Here is a 12648-nt window from a genome sequence, read left to right on the forward strand (position 1 = left end):
ATCGAACACCGTAGAAAAATAAAACAGAGTAATAACCTAATATATCTTATAAGTTTATATTTAGTTCGATCAATTAAATAGTGAATTATATTATTTTTAAAAAGTAGAACAATATGGAATTAGTCAAGATGAAGAGTCCTAAATAATCCACAAAATGAGAACACGCATAAATGCGAAGTTGCCAAATTGTGTGACTAAGTATCCATAAATAAATTAGATTGATGTTAGTTGGACTTTCCTTCTATAGACAATTGTAAATTAGATCACTTAAGCACGTATGGAACATAAATTTTAAAACACCTTATTATATTTCCGGAGGTTTAGGCTATCGTCTCCCTCTATTTGTTTTCTATGTATATATATCTTAGATTAAATAAAAGGTTTACACCATCAAAAGCATAAAATTTACATTTTATAAAAAAAAAAAAAAAACAAGGAAGAAAAAAAGATTTAACACTCAAAAACCAAATTAATCAATAGAATTATAGAAAAAGTATTACAAGGTGAGATTAACATAGAAACATCCACACTGGAAAAAATTTAAAACTGAATACAAAAACACGTAGTAGTAACTTTTATTTATTTTAGGCAGTCCATAGAAAGATAGGTGCCTAAAATAGTAGATAAATTTAATTAGTGGTGGTGATGGTGGTGTCCTCCCTCAGCAGCCTTTTTTTCTTTCTTGGCATCTTTTTTCTGATGATGTTCATGGAATGCAAATCCACCTGCCCCAACTGCTGCTACTGCTGCTATTTCTTGTTTTATCTTGTGTTTGTGTGCATTCTCTGGGTCTTTCTTTGCCTTGTGCTTCTCACGCTATATATTTATATTTATTCAACAACAAAAGAGTTAAAAATTGAAGAAAAATCAAAGAGATAAAATACACTTCTTATATTCATATATATATATATATATATAAAAAGTGCAGTGTCATCCAAGGTATTGTACATGCATTTTTACTAACATACGTACGTCTCCGCCTCAAATTATCTGTCGTTTTTTTACTACTTTTCGAGATTCAAGCTTGAAAAGAAAAAGTAACGATTATTTAAAACGAAGGGAGTATCTGACATTAAAAAAGTTATATGATCACTTTAGACTTGGAGCAAAATCATTAGTCCAAGCATATATATCCCACATATAATATTACCCCCTACATATCCTATTTTAAATAACTGGACATATAATTTAAGAAATTAAAGAAAACTTATGACATGTTAATGAAATATTGTATATCGATGATTATATATTTACGTACCAAGGCATAAGCACCGGCAGCAACAGCACCAAGTTCACCAATTTTCTGGAGATGGCTATGGTGCTTCACATTTTTTTCATGATCAACTGGACCACCTTCTTCCTCCTTGTTCTTGTGGTGGAACAAACGGTGATGCTGTTTCTCTTCAGCCATATTATATTGCTTCTCTAAATTAATTGTTGATTAAACGTCGATAGATAATTTGTGCTTTGATATTTTGTTTTTTCTAGCTAGTCCATTATTTATAGGCCAATGAATTGTTATGTCCAAAAATATTACGTAGTTGGCATGAAGGATGAGAAAATTCGTCCATGAATTAGGTGGCACGCGTTCAATTTAATTTTTTATATATCATCTTGTCATAGAAAATTAAATTTGACTTCTTCTGGAAGTATATAATATTATTAATTAATTAATTACTTGTGAAAACGTTAGAAATTTGAATAATTATTTCGAACTAAGTGGGGGCTTAATTTTGACTGGTGGATGCTATCATTATTAAGATAGATGCTTCTGAGATTTTAGGACTTAATCAAACAAGTGGATATAATTATCAAAGGAAAATATTAGTTTGAAAATTTCCTTTTGTTGTTTATTAAACTAAGAAAACNACCAATTTTCTGGAGATGGCTATGGTGCTTCACTTTTTTTTCATGATCAACTAGACCACCTTCTTCCTCCTTGTTCTTGTGGTGGAACAAACGGTGATGTTGTTTCTCTTCAGCCATATTATATTGCTTCACTAAATTAATTGTTGATAAAACGTCGATAGACAATTTGTTCTTTGATATTTTGTTTTTCTAGCTAGTCCATTATTTATAGGCTGATGAATTGTAATGTCCAAAAATATTACGTAGTTGGCATGAAGGATGTAAAAATTCGTCCATGAATTAGGTGCCACGCGTTCAATTTAATTTTTTATATATCATCTTGTCATAGAAAATTAAATTTGACTTCTTCTGGAAGTATATACTATTATTAATTAATTAATTACTTGTGTGAAAGTTAAAAATTTGAATAATTACTTCGAACTAAGTGGGGATTTAATTTTGACTGGTGGATGCTATTATTATTAAGATAGATGCTTCTGAGATTTTAGGACCTAATCAAACAAGTGGATATAATTATCAAAGGAAAATATTAGTTTGAAAATTTCCTTTTGTTGTTTATTAAACTAAGAAAACAGATAACGCGTACATGGTTGGGCATTTCCCTTTCCAAACTTTTTTTTTTCTGTCTGCGTGTGGTGCAGAATATTCATCGATCGACATTTCTTTTAAAGAAAGTAATAATATTTTTCATTTTCTTCGTTCTAATTAATCATGTGATATTGATTAACTAGGTGTTAAATGAAAGAAAGAAAGATTTTTTTTAAAATTTGTGATCTAAATTTTAGAACAAGTCTTAGACATTTGTATTACTATAGATTATCAAAGTAAGAATTTTTAAAGTTAAAGTTATTTACTCTAAATACAAGTACTATTGAAAAATAAATGAAGAAAAAGTAAAAGTTCTTCTGAGACGTAGATATTTTGATATATTGTAATATAATCTTCACCAATTCAATAACAATAATCATTTTTTACAAGTGGTGCAAGCGAAAATTACTTTCTTTAATTTTGATTTATTGTGATATCACTAGTGTTGTTGGTACGGCTTAAAACTGTTATTATAATAGTGAATTAAGATCTACGAGGGAAAAATAACATTGTGAGATTATATTTGACATGTGATATCATTAATTTTAATTATGCCAAATCTTGTGATAATCTTACAGATTCACTAACTAAGTTCATAAGAAGATAAAGAGTTTAAACCACATCGAGGGGAATAAATTTAAAACTCAATTTTTTTTGAGTCATATATGAAGAAACTCAATCTGGATTCTAGAGATCCTATAATTACCTTTAATGGAAAATGACTTATATGATAACTAGTTATGTATGGACTTTTTTTATTCTCTTCCTCTGATGTGAGTGTATTTATCCTGTAATGATCTATGAAGGTTGAGTTTAAAAATTCGTGATGAAATTTATATATTGTATGAATGGAGTGTCGAAATTATAGGAGCATCATTATCAAATTTCACTGATATGACTGTAAAAGTTGATCGCTTTCTATGAGAATGAGCTTGTCCGAATTGAGTTTTATTATGTTTTAAAAAGGACAAGTAAAAAGTTATACTGCTGGATCGGTGAAAATTATACTGCAGTGAATTTGAATCTCCTTAAAGATTGTGAGATATCTGCGGCTCAGTGGAAATATTTATATATTCATTTTTGTTCATTTTATTTTCAACGGTAATTATAATATATTCACCAACAGATTATTATCACTTAAAAGGATAATTACAAACATGATATTAACCCGAATTTGCGCAGGAAATTCCACTTTGGAGGAGTAAAACTAGCATTTCCTATTAAAGATTAATCTATTATTAAAATTTAAATTTAAAATCTCTAATTAAGAATTAAAAAAATTACTTACTATCCTACCATAATCGTCTTATTGGTTAAAGTTCTTATCTTTAAAAAGGCCCATTGACATTAGTTGTGACTTTGGCCTTTGGTTTGTGGTTGCTCTCCAACCCAATGTTTTTGGACATTTGTTTTCTTCAAATATCACTTTAGAAATTAGATTTGAACGGAAGATATGTCAGCATTTCGTTACAAATTCGATCATCGTAAAATTTTGTAACAGGAGAATAGAACTGTCATATCATCACAAAATATCACACATTAATATATATTTTACCATAAATTTATGATAAATTCGTTATACACGCGTATATCATCAATAAGTTAATTTGGAGTTATTAAAAAAATGATTTTCTTATCCAGTTTTCAATCACCATCGCATTTTTCCTCTTTTAAGTGGGAGGAGCTACATCATTAGATGGCAAATATTGTTAATCATCCACCAAAATATGGAATTACTTAGCTATTAAGGCTAACAGCACGTGGCAAAAGAGAAAAACAAACACAATGACCCTACTACAAGATGAAAATGTCACGTATACGTAACTGCATTCAAATCAATCTTATGTTTTGTTTTTCACTGCCACCTCCTGCCAAGCCCATCTTACGCGGTATCAGAGGCGAATTTAGAATTTTTTAAAAATATGGGTACACCCAGAAAATATATTAAGTTGAAATTAATCCGAACATGGATGCACCAAGAAAAATATATTATGTGAGAATTGATTCTTAATCCTCAAGGTCAAAAGCCTAACATTTAACCATGTGGACTAGATAGACTTCTTATAGTACGGGTCTCAGAATATAATAATATTAGGGGTGTATAAAACCGAACCGAAAATCGAATCAAACCGCAAATCGAGTCAAATCGAAAAAAAACTCGACTAGTGGTTTGGTATTGAAAAAAAAACCCGACTATACTTGGGTTAATTTGGTTTACTAAAAAAGTCAACCTGAGGTCAAACCAACCCGACATTATATATATAATTTTTAAAATTTATTTTATAAATAAAAGTATTTACTTTGATGTAATTTCTAAATATTACTTATACGTTTTCATAATTTTTATCTTTTAACATATTTTTTCAAGTTTTTTGAGACTTAGATTTTGACTGATCCAATAAAGGTTAATAGTCCATAGATATTAGTAGCTCTAGTAAAACTCAATTTAAAATTAAATCAATACTAATGCTAACAAAATAAATTAATTCAACACTAAAAATGATAACAATGTTGAATATTTATTCTTTAGTTTTACATTGGCTTAGACATTTAAAATACATAATCTAATTTTAATTTTTCTATAATATTTAATCATGTAATTAATACTTATTAGACTTATTTTAGCATGATTTAGAACTTTTAAATTATGATCATTTTCATTATGATTTATCAATTTTCAATATTTATATTTTATATGATTTCATTATTATTTTTTATTGAATATTTTAGTGTCATCGCTCATCTCATATTTTGTGTTGTATCTTGTATTTTGGTTGGATTTATAAAGAAATATTTGGAGCACAAGTTAATTATATGTTTGTATGAATACTTTACTGGAAAAATTCAAAAACCTGAAAAATCCCGAGGTTTATTAGTTTGATTTGATTTAAAAATTAAAAAATTCGACACAAATGGTTTGGTTTGGTATTTGAAAAACCCGAACCAACCCAAGGTTGTAAAACTCGAAAAAAATTCGAGTTTTATTAGTTTGGTTTGGTTTATAAATTTAAAATTTTTACACAAATGGTTTGATTTGATAATTGAAAAATCCTAACCAACCCGATCATGTACACCCCTAAATAATATACAAATTTTAGAAAATATATACATAAAGTATCTAGTTTAACGAAGAGACCACAAATTTCGTGACCTTATTTTTACCTTTAGATTCGCCACTGCACGGTATGAATTCGAATTAGCCAAGATGTCAATATAAATATTGAACAAATGAATAATAATAATATATTCAATGTAATTCAAAAAAGTAAAATTTGGAGACAATAGAATGTATGCAGATTATATCCGTACCTCAGAGGTAAAGATGTTGATCTAATAGACCTTGACTCAATAAAAAACAAAAAACAGTAATGAAAGTATAAGAATCAACAAATAATAACAAAAAAAGGTACCGTAATAAAATAATACACCAAACGAAATATAAAAAATTACACTCAAAAAGCAAATTAATCCATAGACAAAGTATTACACTGATGAGATTAACATAGAAACACAAAATCAAACACTCTGAAGGGAAACAAATACACATAGTAATATCTTTTATTTATATTAGACAACATGGAGTCCATGGGTGCCTAAAATAGTTAAATTTGATTAGTAGTGGTGTCCTCCCTCAGCTTCTTTTTTCTCTTTCTTGGCATCTTTTTTCTGATGATGTTCATGGAATGCAAATCCACCAGCACCAACTGCAGCTACTGCTGCAATCTCTTCCTCTATCTTGTGTTTGTGTGCATTCTCTGGGTCCTTCTTTGCCTTGTGCTTCTCATGCTATATATTTATTCAACCACAAACAGAGTAAGATATTAAAGAAGACTTGTAACGTATAAAAAAAATATCATAGTATATCGACTATAGAATATATGTTATTATCTACGTACCAAGGCAAAAGCACCAGCAGCAACAGCTCCAAGTTCACCGATCTTCTCGAGATGGCTGTGGTGCTTCACTTCTTTTTCATAATCAACTGGTCCAACCTCTTCCTCCTTGTTCTTGTGGTGGAACAAATGGTGATGGTGTTTCTCTTCAGCCATATTATATTGCTTCTCTAAATTAATGTCAATTTACAAATGGTTGATAATTGATATTTTGATCTCCAGAATGTCCTTTATTTATAGCTGATTAGTTGTATAGACAATGTCCAAAAATATTAGCTAACGTGAGTGATGAGAAAATGTTGTGAAAGGGATTTCTATATTAGGTGGAACCTTCAATTCTTATGATATTTTTATATAGTATAATTTGATTTCATCTGGATGTAAATATTATTAATTAATTACTTACTTGTGTGAGCGTTAGAAATTTCAAACAATTATTTATAGTTTATTTCGAACTAAGTGAGGTTTTGCCTGGTGGATGTTATAACTGTGAAATGTTAGATTGAAAATTTCCTTGCGTTTACCTAAATCAGAAAACAGATAACATGTGGTTCGGCATTTCATTTTCAAACCTTTTTTTTTTTTTTTGTGTACGTGTAGAAGAAGAGCTGGAATTTAGAAAGAAAAAAAATAAGGGAAAAAGGAAAAGAAAAGTGCATTTTCTAATGACTAACGCCTAATATAAACATATATGATAAAAGAAAAAAATTAAGAAAAACTAGGTAACTAAGCAAACATAAACATAGCTACAATTTATATATACATAAATAATCTGGCATACTTTTAAAAAATTGTCTAACATAGCTATACTTAGGATTTTATAGCAAATTTTTCCGCCCTCTTCCTTTGATCGCTCGTCTCTCTTCCCCTCTCCCTTTCTCGCTCTGCTCTCTATCCCTCTCAACAATTAATATCTTGACATGACATACGTTTTCTTTAATAAAAATTAATACTTGGACCTAAACCAACATACCCTAGATAAACGTGAGTTCTTGACTTTACTTACTTCATTCTTAAGCATTGGGGATTTGCTTTCTTTACTAAACTACTACTAAAAATAGAATTAACATTTGTGATCACACTCATAACTGATTTATTTAGCAGGGACTAATCTTCTCATCTAATTAAAGATTAAATTCCACTTAACCTATTAAATGACACAATGAACCCCTGGCATCTCAAATCAATGGCCAAAAATGAATTGTGTCATTGCATTTATTCAGTACACTATGTCAAAAAAGGTACTACTATGCAAAGTTAAGTGGCATGGAATGCCCAGAAAATGAGTTTAGATTTCATTCTTTTTATCATGTAGCCAACACCTTAAATACTGTTAGACACACAATTGGGATTTGTAGGCAACCAATGGCTTAAGTTAACTGTTTAGAATACCTTCGACACTAAGAAGACTTTCAACTTTAGACATGAGTGGCGAATTAGGACCAAAACATACATTTGACAGAAAAGCTCCATAGATTAAGCAGTGAATACAAAGCAGGAACAATTTTACCCGTATCTCGTTGTGATTATCTTCTTCTTCCAATCCAGAATCTGTTTTGTCTGCACTAGGACTTGTTGCATGAGTTGCAAAGTGACTAAAAGATGGCATCCTACTCCCACCAAAGCCATCTAAAGTTAATGGGATCTTCAACTACTTTCAAGTAACCACCTACCTCTGTGAGGAAATCCCAGATTTTTGGTGTTGTATCGGTAACACAACTCAAAAATTGGCTAGTTACATCAGCAAATTCTGCATTTTCATCATGACAATCTGCAAATTTATATCTAAACCTATCAAGCAGTGAGCATTTGCCACAAATTTGATATGACGAAAATGAAAATTCCTCAATGTGTCTTCCCATTGAAAGTAACTTCCACATGGAGCTTCTGACAAGACTTAGTAGAGTCTCACCAGCAGTCGTCCAAAAATTTGACACAGGCACAATGAGAGAAGACTCAGATTCTAATAAATGCTGGGTGGCACCTGCAAGCAACAAGGCATATGCTGCACTCGTTGTACTCATATTAAAAGCTTCAGTTTGATGTTCATCACCTTCGGGGTCTAGGGCCAGCAGTTCACTTACAGAGACTTTATATGCAGAAGCAAGTGTCATGTAGGCATGCAAAGAGACATGGTGAAGAGGGTGTAATCTGAAGAGCTGATGTAATTTTTCTCCATTAGGCATTAGAAATACGTTAACATGATCTAGAGTAAGCAGGATCTCGAGTTTTTCACAACAACTCTTGGGGTCATTACATGACAGGAAGTCATCTATAGCGTCATTCAAGCAATCCATCAGCTTCGGTTATCACATTCTTCTATTGTTATTGCTCCTTGTTTTCTGAAACTTTGTAATATTTTTCCTATTATTTGATATGTCCTATTACTTCTGTATTTTTTTCTTTTTTTTGACTGCTTTGATGTGCGTTTCTCGAGTCGAGGGTCTTTCAAAAACAGTGTCTCTACCTCCACGAGGTAGGGTAAAGGTATGCATACACTTTACCCTCTCCAGAACCCACCTATGGGATTACACCAAGTATGTTGTTGTTGCTATTGATGATAAACACCTTGATAGGTTCTTAGTCTATTGGTCCAATCCTAGATGTATCTTCATGTCTTAGCAGATATTGGGAATTTTAAAAACCTTAACAAATTTTAGAGTTGAATATAAATTGCTGTTTTTGCAAGTTATTTCAACAGTTACTCCATTCAAGTCTCGACCTACCAGGGTTTAACACCTTAGTTTCTTTGAAACAACATTTATAAGTCACCTCTCATCTGCATGATCATCAAACTTTCATCTGTCTATCAACTGTGGGCTAATCCTTTCACAATCTAACTGCATTCTGATTGCCATCACAATTTGATGTCAGACCAAATTTAAGGAGATTAAAAGACAATATGCTGAAACAGCAATGGCAGTAAAGTCAAAGTAATGAATGAAAGAAACCTCCAAATTACAACTATTTCATTGTCAATTACCAAAAATAGATCATAATAAAAGAAAAAATGCTCCAATTACTAGATTACCCACTACAACTCGAATTAACAGGAATATGCTGTAGTTACTAAACATAAAATTTATAAGGTATAAATAATCAAAGGGGTGAAATTGGAATCATTTTAAGTAAGAGCCTACAGTTGGACGAACATGATGGTTTTACAATTTGACTGTACATCACTTATGCATACCCTTCTAACCAATGTTCTCAACCCATATGCTCTTACCTGCAGATGATGATCTATATAAGTCGTAGGCATTACTCTACATCGTTTACAGCAGCAACTGAACCCGTGCTTCGACCCCAACTCTGATTGCCCCATCACCTGGAAGACAAGTTAAGTTACATGAGAAAGGAATTAGATTTCACATGAACTGGAACTGATTGAGTTAGAACCTTTTTTTCTTTTGAAATTTAACTTGTTTAACATAGGACATCATTAAAAATAACTTGCAGAACGTAGCTGTCATCATCACTATATACTGGATTTGAAAATGAAGAACAATTCTGGTAAACAATCTAAGCAACAACTCAAATATACCTAATTGATAACGTTACACTGATATTATCCATAGCTTAAACAAGCATTGGAACCAGCATTTTGTTCTGTCATAGAAAAAGTATCTAAACTGGCACTTGATTCATAGTTCATACGTGAGTCAGAAGGGTCTCCATCAAGAAACGTTTGAGAAGAAACACAACAACAACATACCCAATGAAATCCCACAAAGTGGTCTGGGGAGGGTAGAGTATATTCAGACCTTACCACTATCTCATGAAGGTAGAGAAGCTGTTTTTGAAACACCATCAACTCAAGTGCATCAAACTCAAGTAAAAGAAGAAGAAAACGATGGAGAAAGCATAGTGGTTAATAAGAAAAGCAGTGTAAAGTCTACCAGAGAGCAACAATAACAACAGCAAAATAGTGTGATAATCGAAATACAATAAACAACATATGGATCCCTCCGGGTGCTCGAGCACCCTCCTTCTCGTTGGTTTGCCGTTTTGGTAATAACAAGCGTATGTGAAGGTATATTTGTTCCTCCTCCTTTTTTTCTTGAACTAATCCAAAAAATTCTGATTGACTATTGCATTGAATTGGAAAAAAAAATAACGCTCTTGTTGAGGAATTTTAGCTTGCAATTACGCTCTTTTATTTGATATAAGTTCATGTTAAAAATAGTGAGCACCCATAGCTGTAAAATCCTGGATCCACCACGAAGAACTACAAGGGTACTACTAGTCCTATGACAGACACTAAACCTATGCAAGGCAAGAAACCACTCTACCCCTACTTTCTACCCTAATATGCGACCTTCACTCCTTCGTATCTATAGTCATGTCCCCGGTAATATGAAGTTGCGCAGTGTCCTTCAAAAGATTGAGAACAAGTGTACGTTAGGCTGTAACAAGTCAGTGTATGTAATCAACACTTCTTCACTTTTGTTGATGCCCTTTATACTTCTAAGGATAATCTTCGGACCACATGTTTCACTTCCACCTATAGCCACTAAAAGAATCGAAAAAGCAGAAATTAAATCACATTTGCTTTCTATCAAGATTACCAAAAAGATCACAACTTTGGAAATTAAATGCAGAAGAACATTACCAATCACTGACATGGATTTCTGAAGTTCAGGATTACTACTAATTGATTCACTTTCAATGCCAGCAGCACCAGTCTATGTAGCTGCTGGAAATATCCTACACTCCGATATTCCTCCAGAATCTGATGCTGTACAAAACCTGTAAGAAGCATTAGGTGGGCAGCTATGATTGACCCATGAAAACGGTACATCATAAACACCCACCCCTAAACTTCTCCCATCCTTGTCATGCACTTCCACTGCATTCGTCAGCACTAAGCAGAGCACTGCAGCTTCCACAGTATACTCTCCGCTGGTCTCCAAACCAACACACATTCTTCTTGAAGCTGCCAAAGCCTTTGCCCCATCACGAATTCTTCCAGAAAGATCATCATCATCATTATAATTTAAGTGTTCGTCCAAGAATAGTACTTTCCTGAAATTCGTCATCAACCCACCAATTCTTTCCAAATTTAATAAAGACCCATTTGATTCTTGGATGAGATGAAGCGTTTGGAAGCGGTGGAGGAGGCGGAGGGAGAGACGAAGGTCGGTGGAGGTAGGGAAATTGGTGTAAAGGGGTTGAGGAAAGAGGTGAAAGAAGTGGAATTCTGAAGAGGAGAAGTGAATAAGGGAGTCGAGAGAAGAGCATTGAAGGGAACAGTAGCGAATGAAGTGATTTGAGTTGGGATTTTTAGGGGAGAAGAAGGGAGGATAGTGAAGGGAAGGAGGAGGAGGGAGAGGAGTAAAGCAAGAAGAGCAGTGAGAGAGGAGTGTAGAATGGTGGAGGGAAAGAGAAAGTGGTGGGATTGGAGGAGTGAGGTCTTGGCCTATTGGAATGGCTTCTTTTGCTCTCATCTCCATTTTTCACCTTCTATTTCTATTCCTTTCTGTTGGTGTTGGATGGTAAAAGGGTAAATGAGCAAATATACTTCTCGTCTCCGAAAATCTTAGTAACTAAATTGGTTGATTATCTAAATTTTTAAGATTTTGGTGAGAGTTCGATTTCTTAAATCAACATTTGTTTTCAGACATTTTCATATTGGTTTTGGTTTTCAGAAAGAAAAGTCTGCTACTTAGTTTAGATGCTATCATTATTAGTTTTTTGGTTTCTAAAAACTCTTCCAAATGAAGCAAGTATATACAATGCAAATGCTTATATCTGGTGAATGGTTAATACATTGAACATCAGCTGATCAAAGTTTGTCATCCTGTGAAAAATTTAAGTCATAACATTTAAAAGGAGAAAAGATTGAAGCAGTTAGGCCAAATGGATTAACCATTTTACACATGTATCTAATCAATTTCCTTTGCAAATACAGTGAAGTGAGAAACTGGAGGCTTCCACAGAACACGATCTTTGAAACTTAAACACGAATAACTTCAAAACGATGATCCAAGCAACTAGAAAGGCAGCACGCCAAGACTACTGCTTTACTTCCAGTGCAGATTCTATGCATTGCATCAATGCCCTCCTGAAACAAGACATTAAGGGGTCGTTTGGTAGAGTGTATAAGAATAATGTTGAATATGATGTATTAGTAATGCATGCATTAGTAATGCAAGCATTAGTAATGCTTGCATTATTTCTTATACATTATTTGGTTTGATGTATTGAAAATAGCAAGTTTTGTATAAAGACTATTAAAAAAATATTTGTTTACAAAAATACCCCCACATTCTTTTACAAAAATAATAATAATAATAAT

General features: G+C 32.4%; 3 protein-coding genes and 1 pseudogene across 4 annotated transcripts in view; all 4 read right to left on the reverse strand.

Moving 5' to 3' along the window:
• Nucleotides 1–456: 456 nt before the first annotated feature.
• The window catches only part of LOC125854427 (abscisic stress-ripening protein 3), a 47894-nt gene continuing 35702 nt past the window's right edge, over nucleotides 457–12648 (reverse strand). Inside the window, exons 2-3 of one of the 2 annotated variants that reach the window (XM_049533972.1) lie at nucleotides 1259–1418; nucleotides 457–816 (exon numbers count right to left, since the gene is read on the reverse strand). In XM_049533972.1, coding sequence (XP_049389929.1) covers nucleotides 634–816; nucleotides 1259–1411 — 336 coding nt within the window. In that variant the 5' untranslated portion in view covers nucleotides 1412–1418 and the 3' untranslated portion in view covers nucleotides 457–633. Of the gene's footprint in view, nucleotides 817–1258; nucleotides 1485–12648 lie in introns of those variants that run through there. The other variant, XM_049533971.1, reaches the window with a different exon arrangement.
• On the reverse strand, nucleotides 5892–6626 carry LOC125854430 (abscisic stress-ripening protein 2). The gene is made up of 2 exons (XM_049533973.1): nucleotides 6354–6626; nucleotides 5892–6243 (listed from the first exon to the last, which is right to left on the reverse strand). The coding sequence occupies exons 1-2, from the start codon at nucleotides 6504–6506 to the stop codon at nucleotides 6070–6072; spliced, it is 327 nt and encodes a 108-aa protein (XP_049389930.1). The 5' UTR covers nucleotides 6507–6626; the 3' UTR covers nucleotides 5892–6069.
• Nucleotides 7586–11803, reverse strand: LOC125855677 (protein SET DOMAIN GROUP 41-like; annotated as a pseudogene).
• LOC125854426 (thioredoxin Y1, chloroplastic-like) overlaps nucleotides 12142–12648 on the reverse strand; it is a 49116-nt gene continuing 48609 nt past the window's right edge. Inside the window, exon 5 of the mRNA XM_049533970.1 lies at nucleotides 12142–12343. The gene's annotated coding sequence lies outside the window, so the exon portion shown is untranslated. The remainder of the gene's footprint in view (nucleotides 12344–12648) is intronic.

Source organism: Solanum stenotomum, chromosome 2 (assembly GCF_019186545.1).
Source record: "Solanum stenotomum isolate F172 chromosome 2, ASM1918654v1, whole genome shotgun sequence".
Classification (NCBI taxonomy): domain Eukaryota; kingdom Viridiplantae; phylum Streptophyta; class Magnoliopsida; order Solanales; family Solanaceae; genus Solanum; species Solanum stenotomum.

Coding starts and splice junctions, on each gene's coding strand:
- LOC125854430 (XM_049533973.1), bottom strand. CDS start 6,506: ATGGCTGAAGAGAAACACCATCACCATTTGTTCCACCACAAGAACAAG. Junction 6,244..6,353: donor CTGCTGGTGCTTTTGCCTTG/GTACGTAGATAA, acceptor ATAAATATATAG/CATGAGAAGCACAAGGCAAA.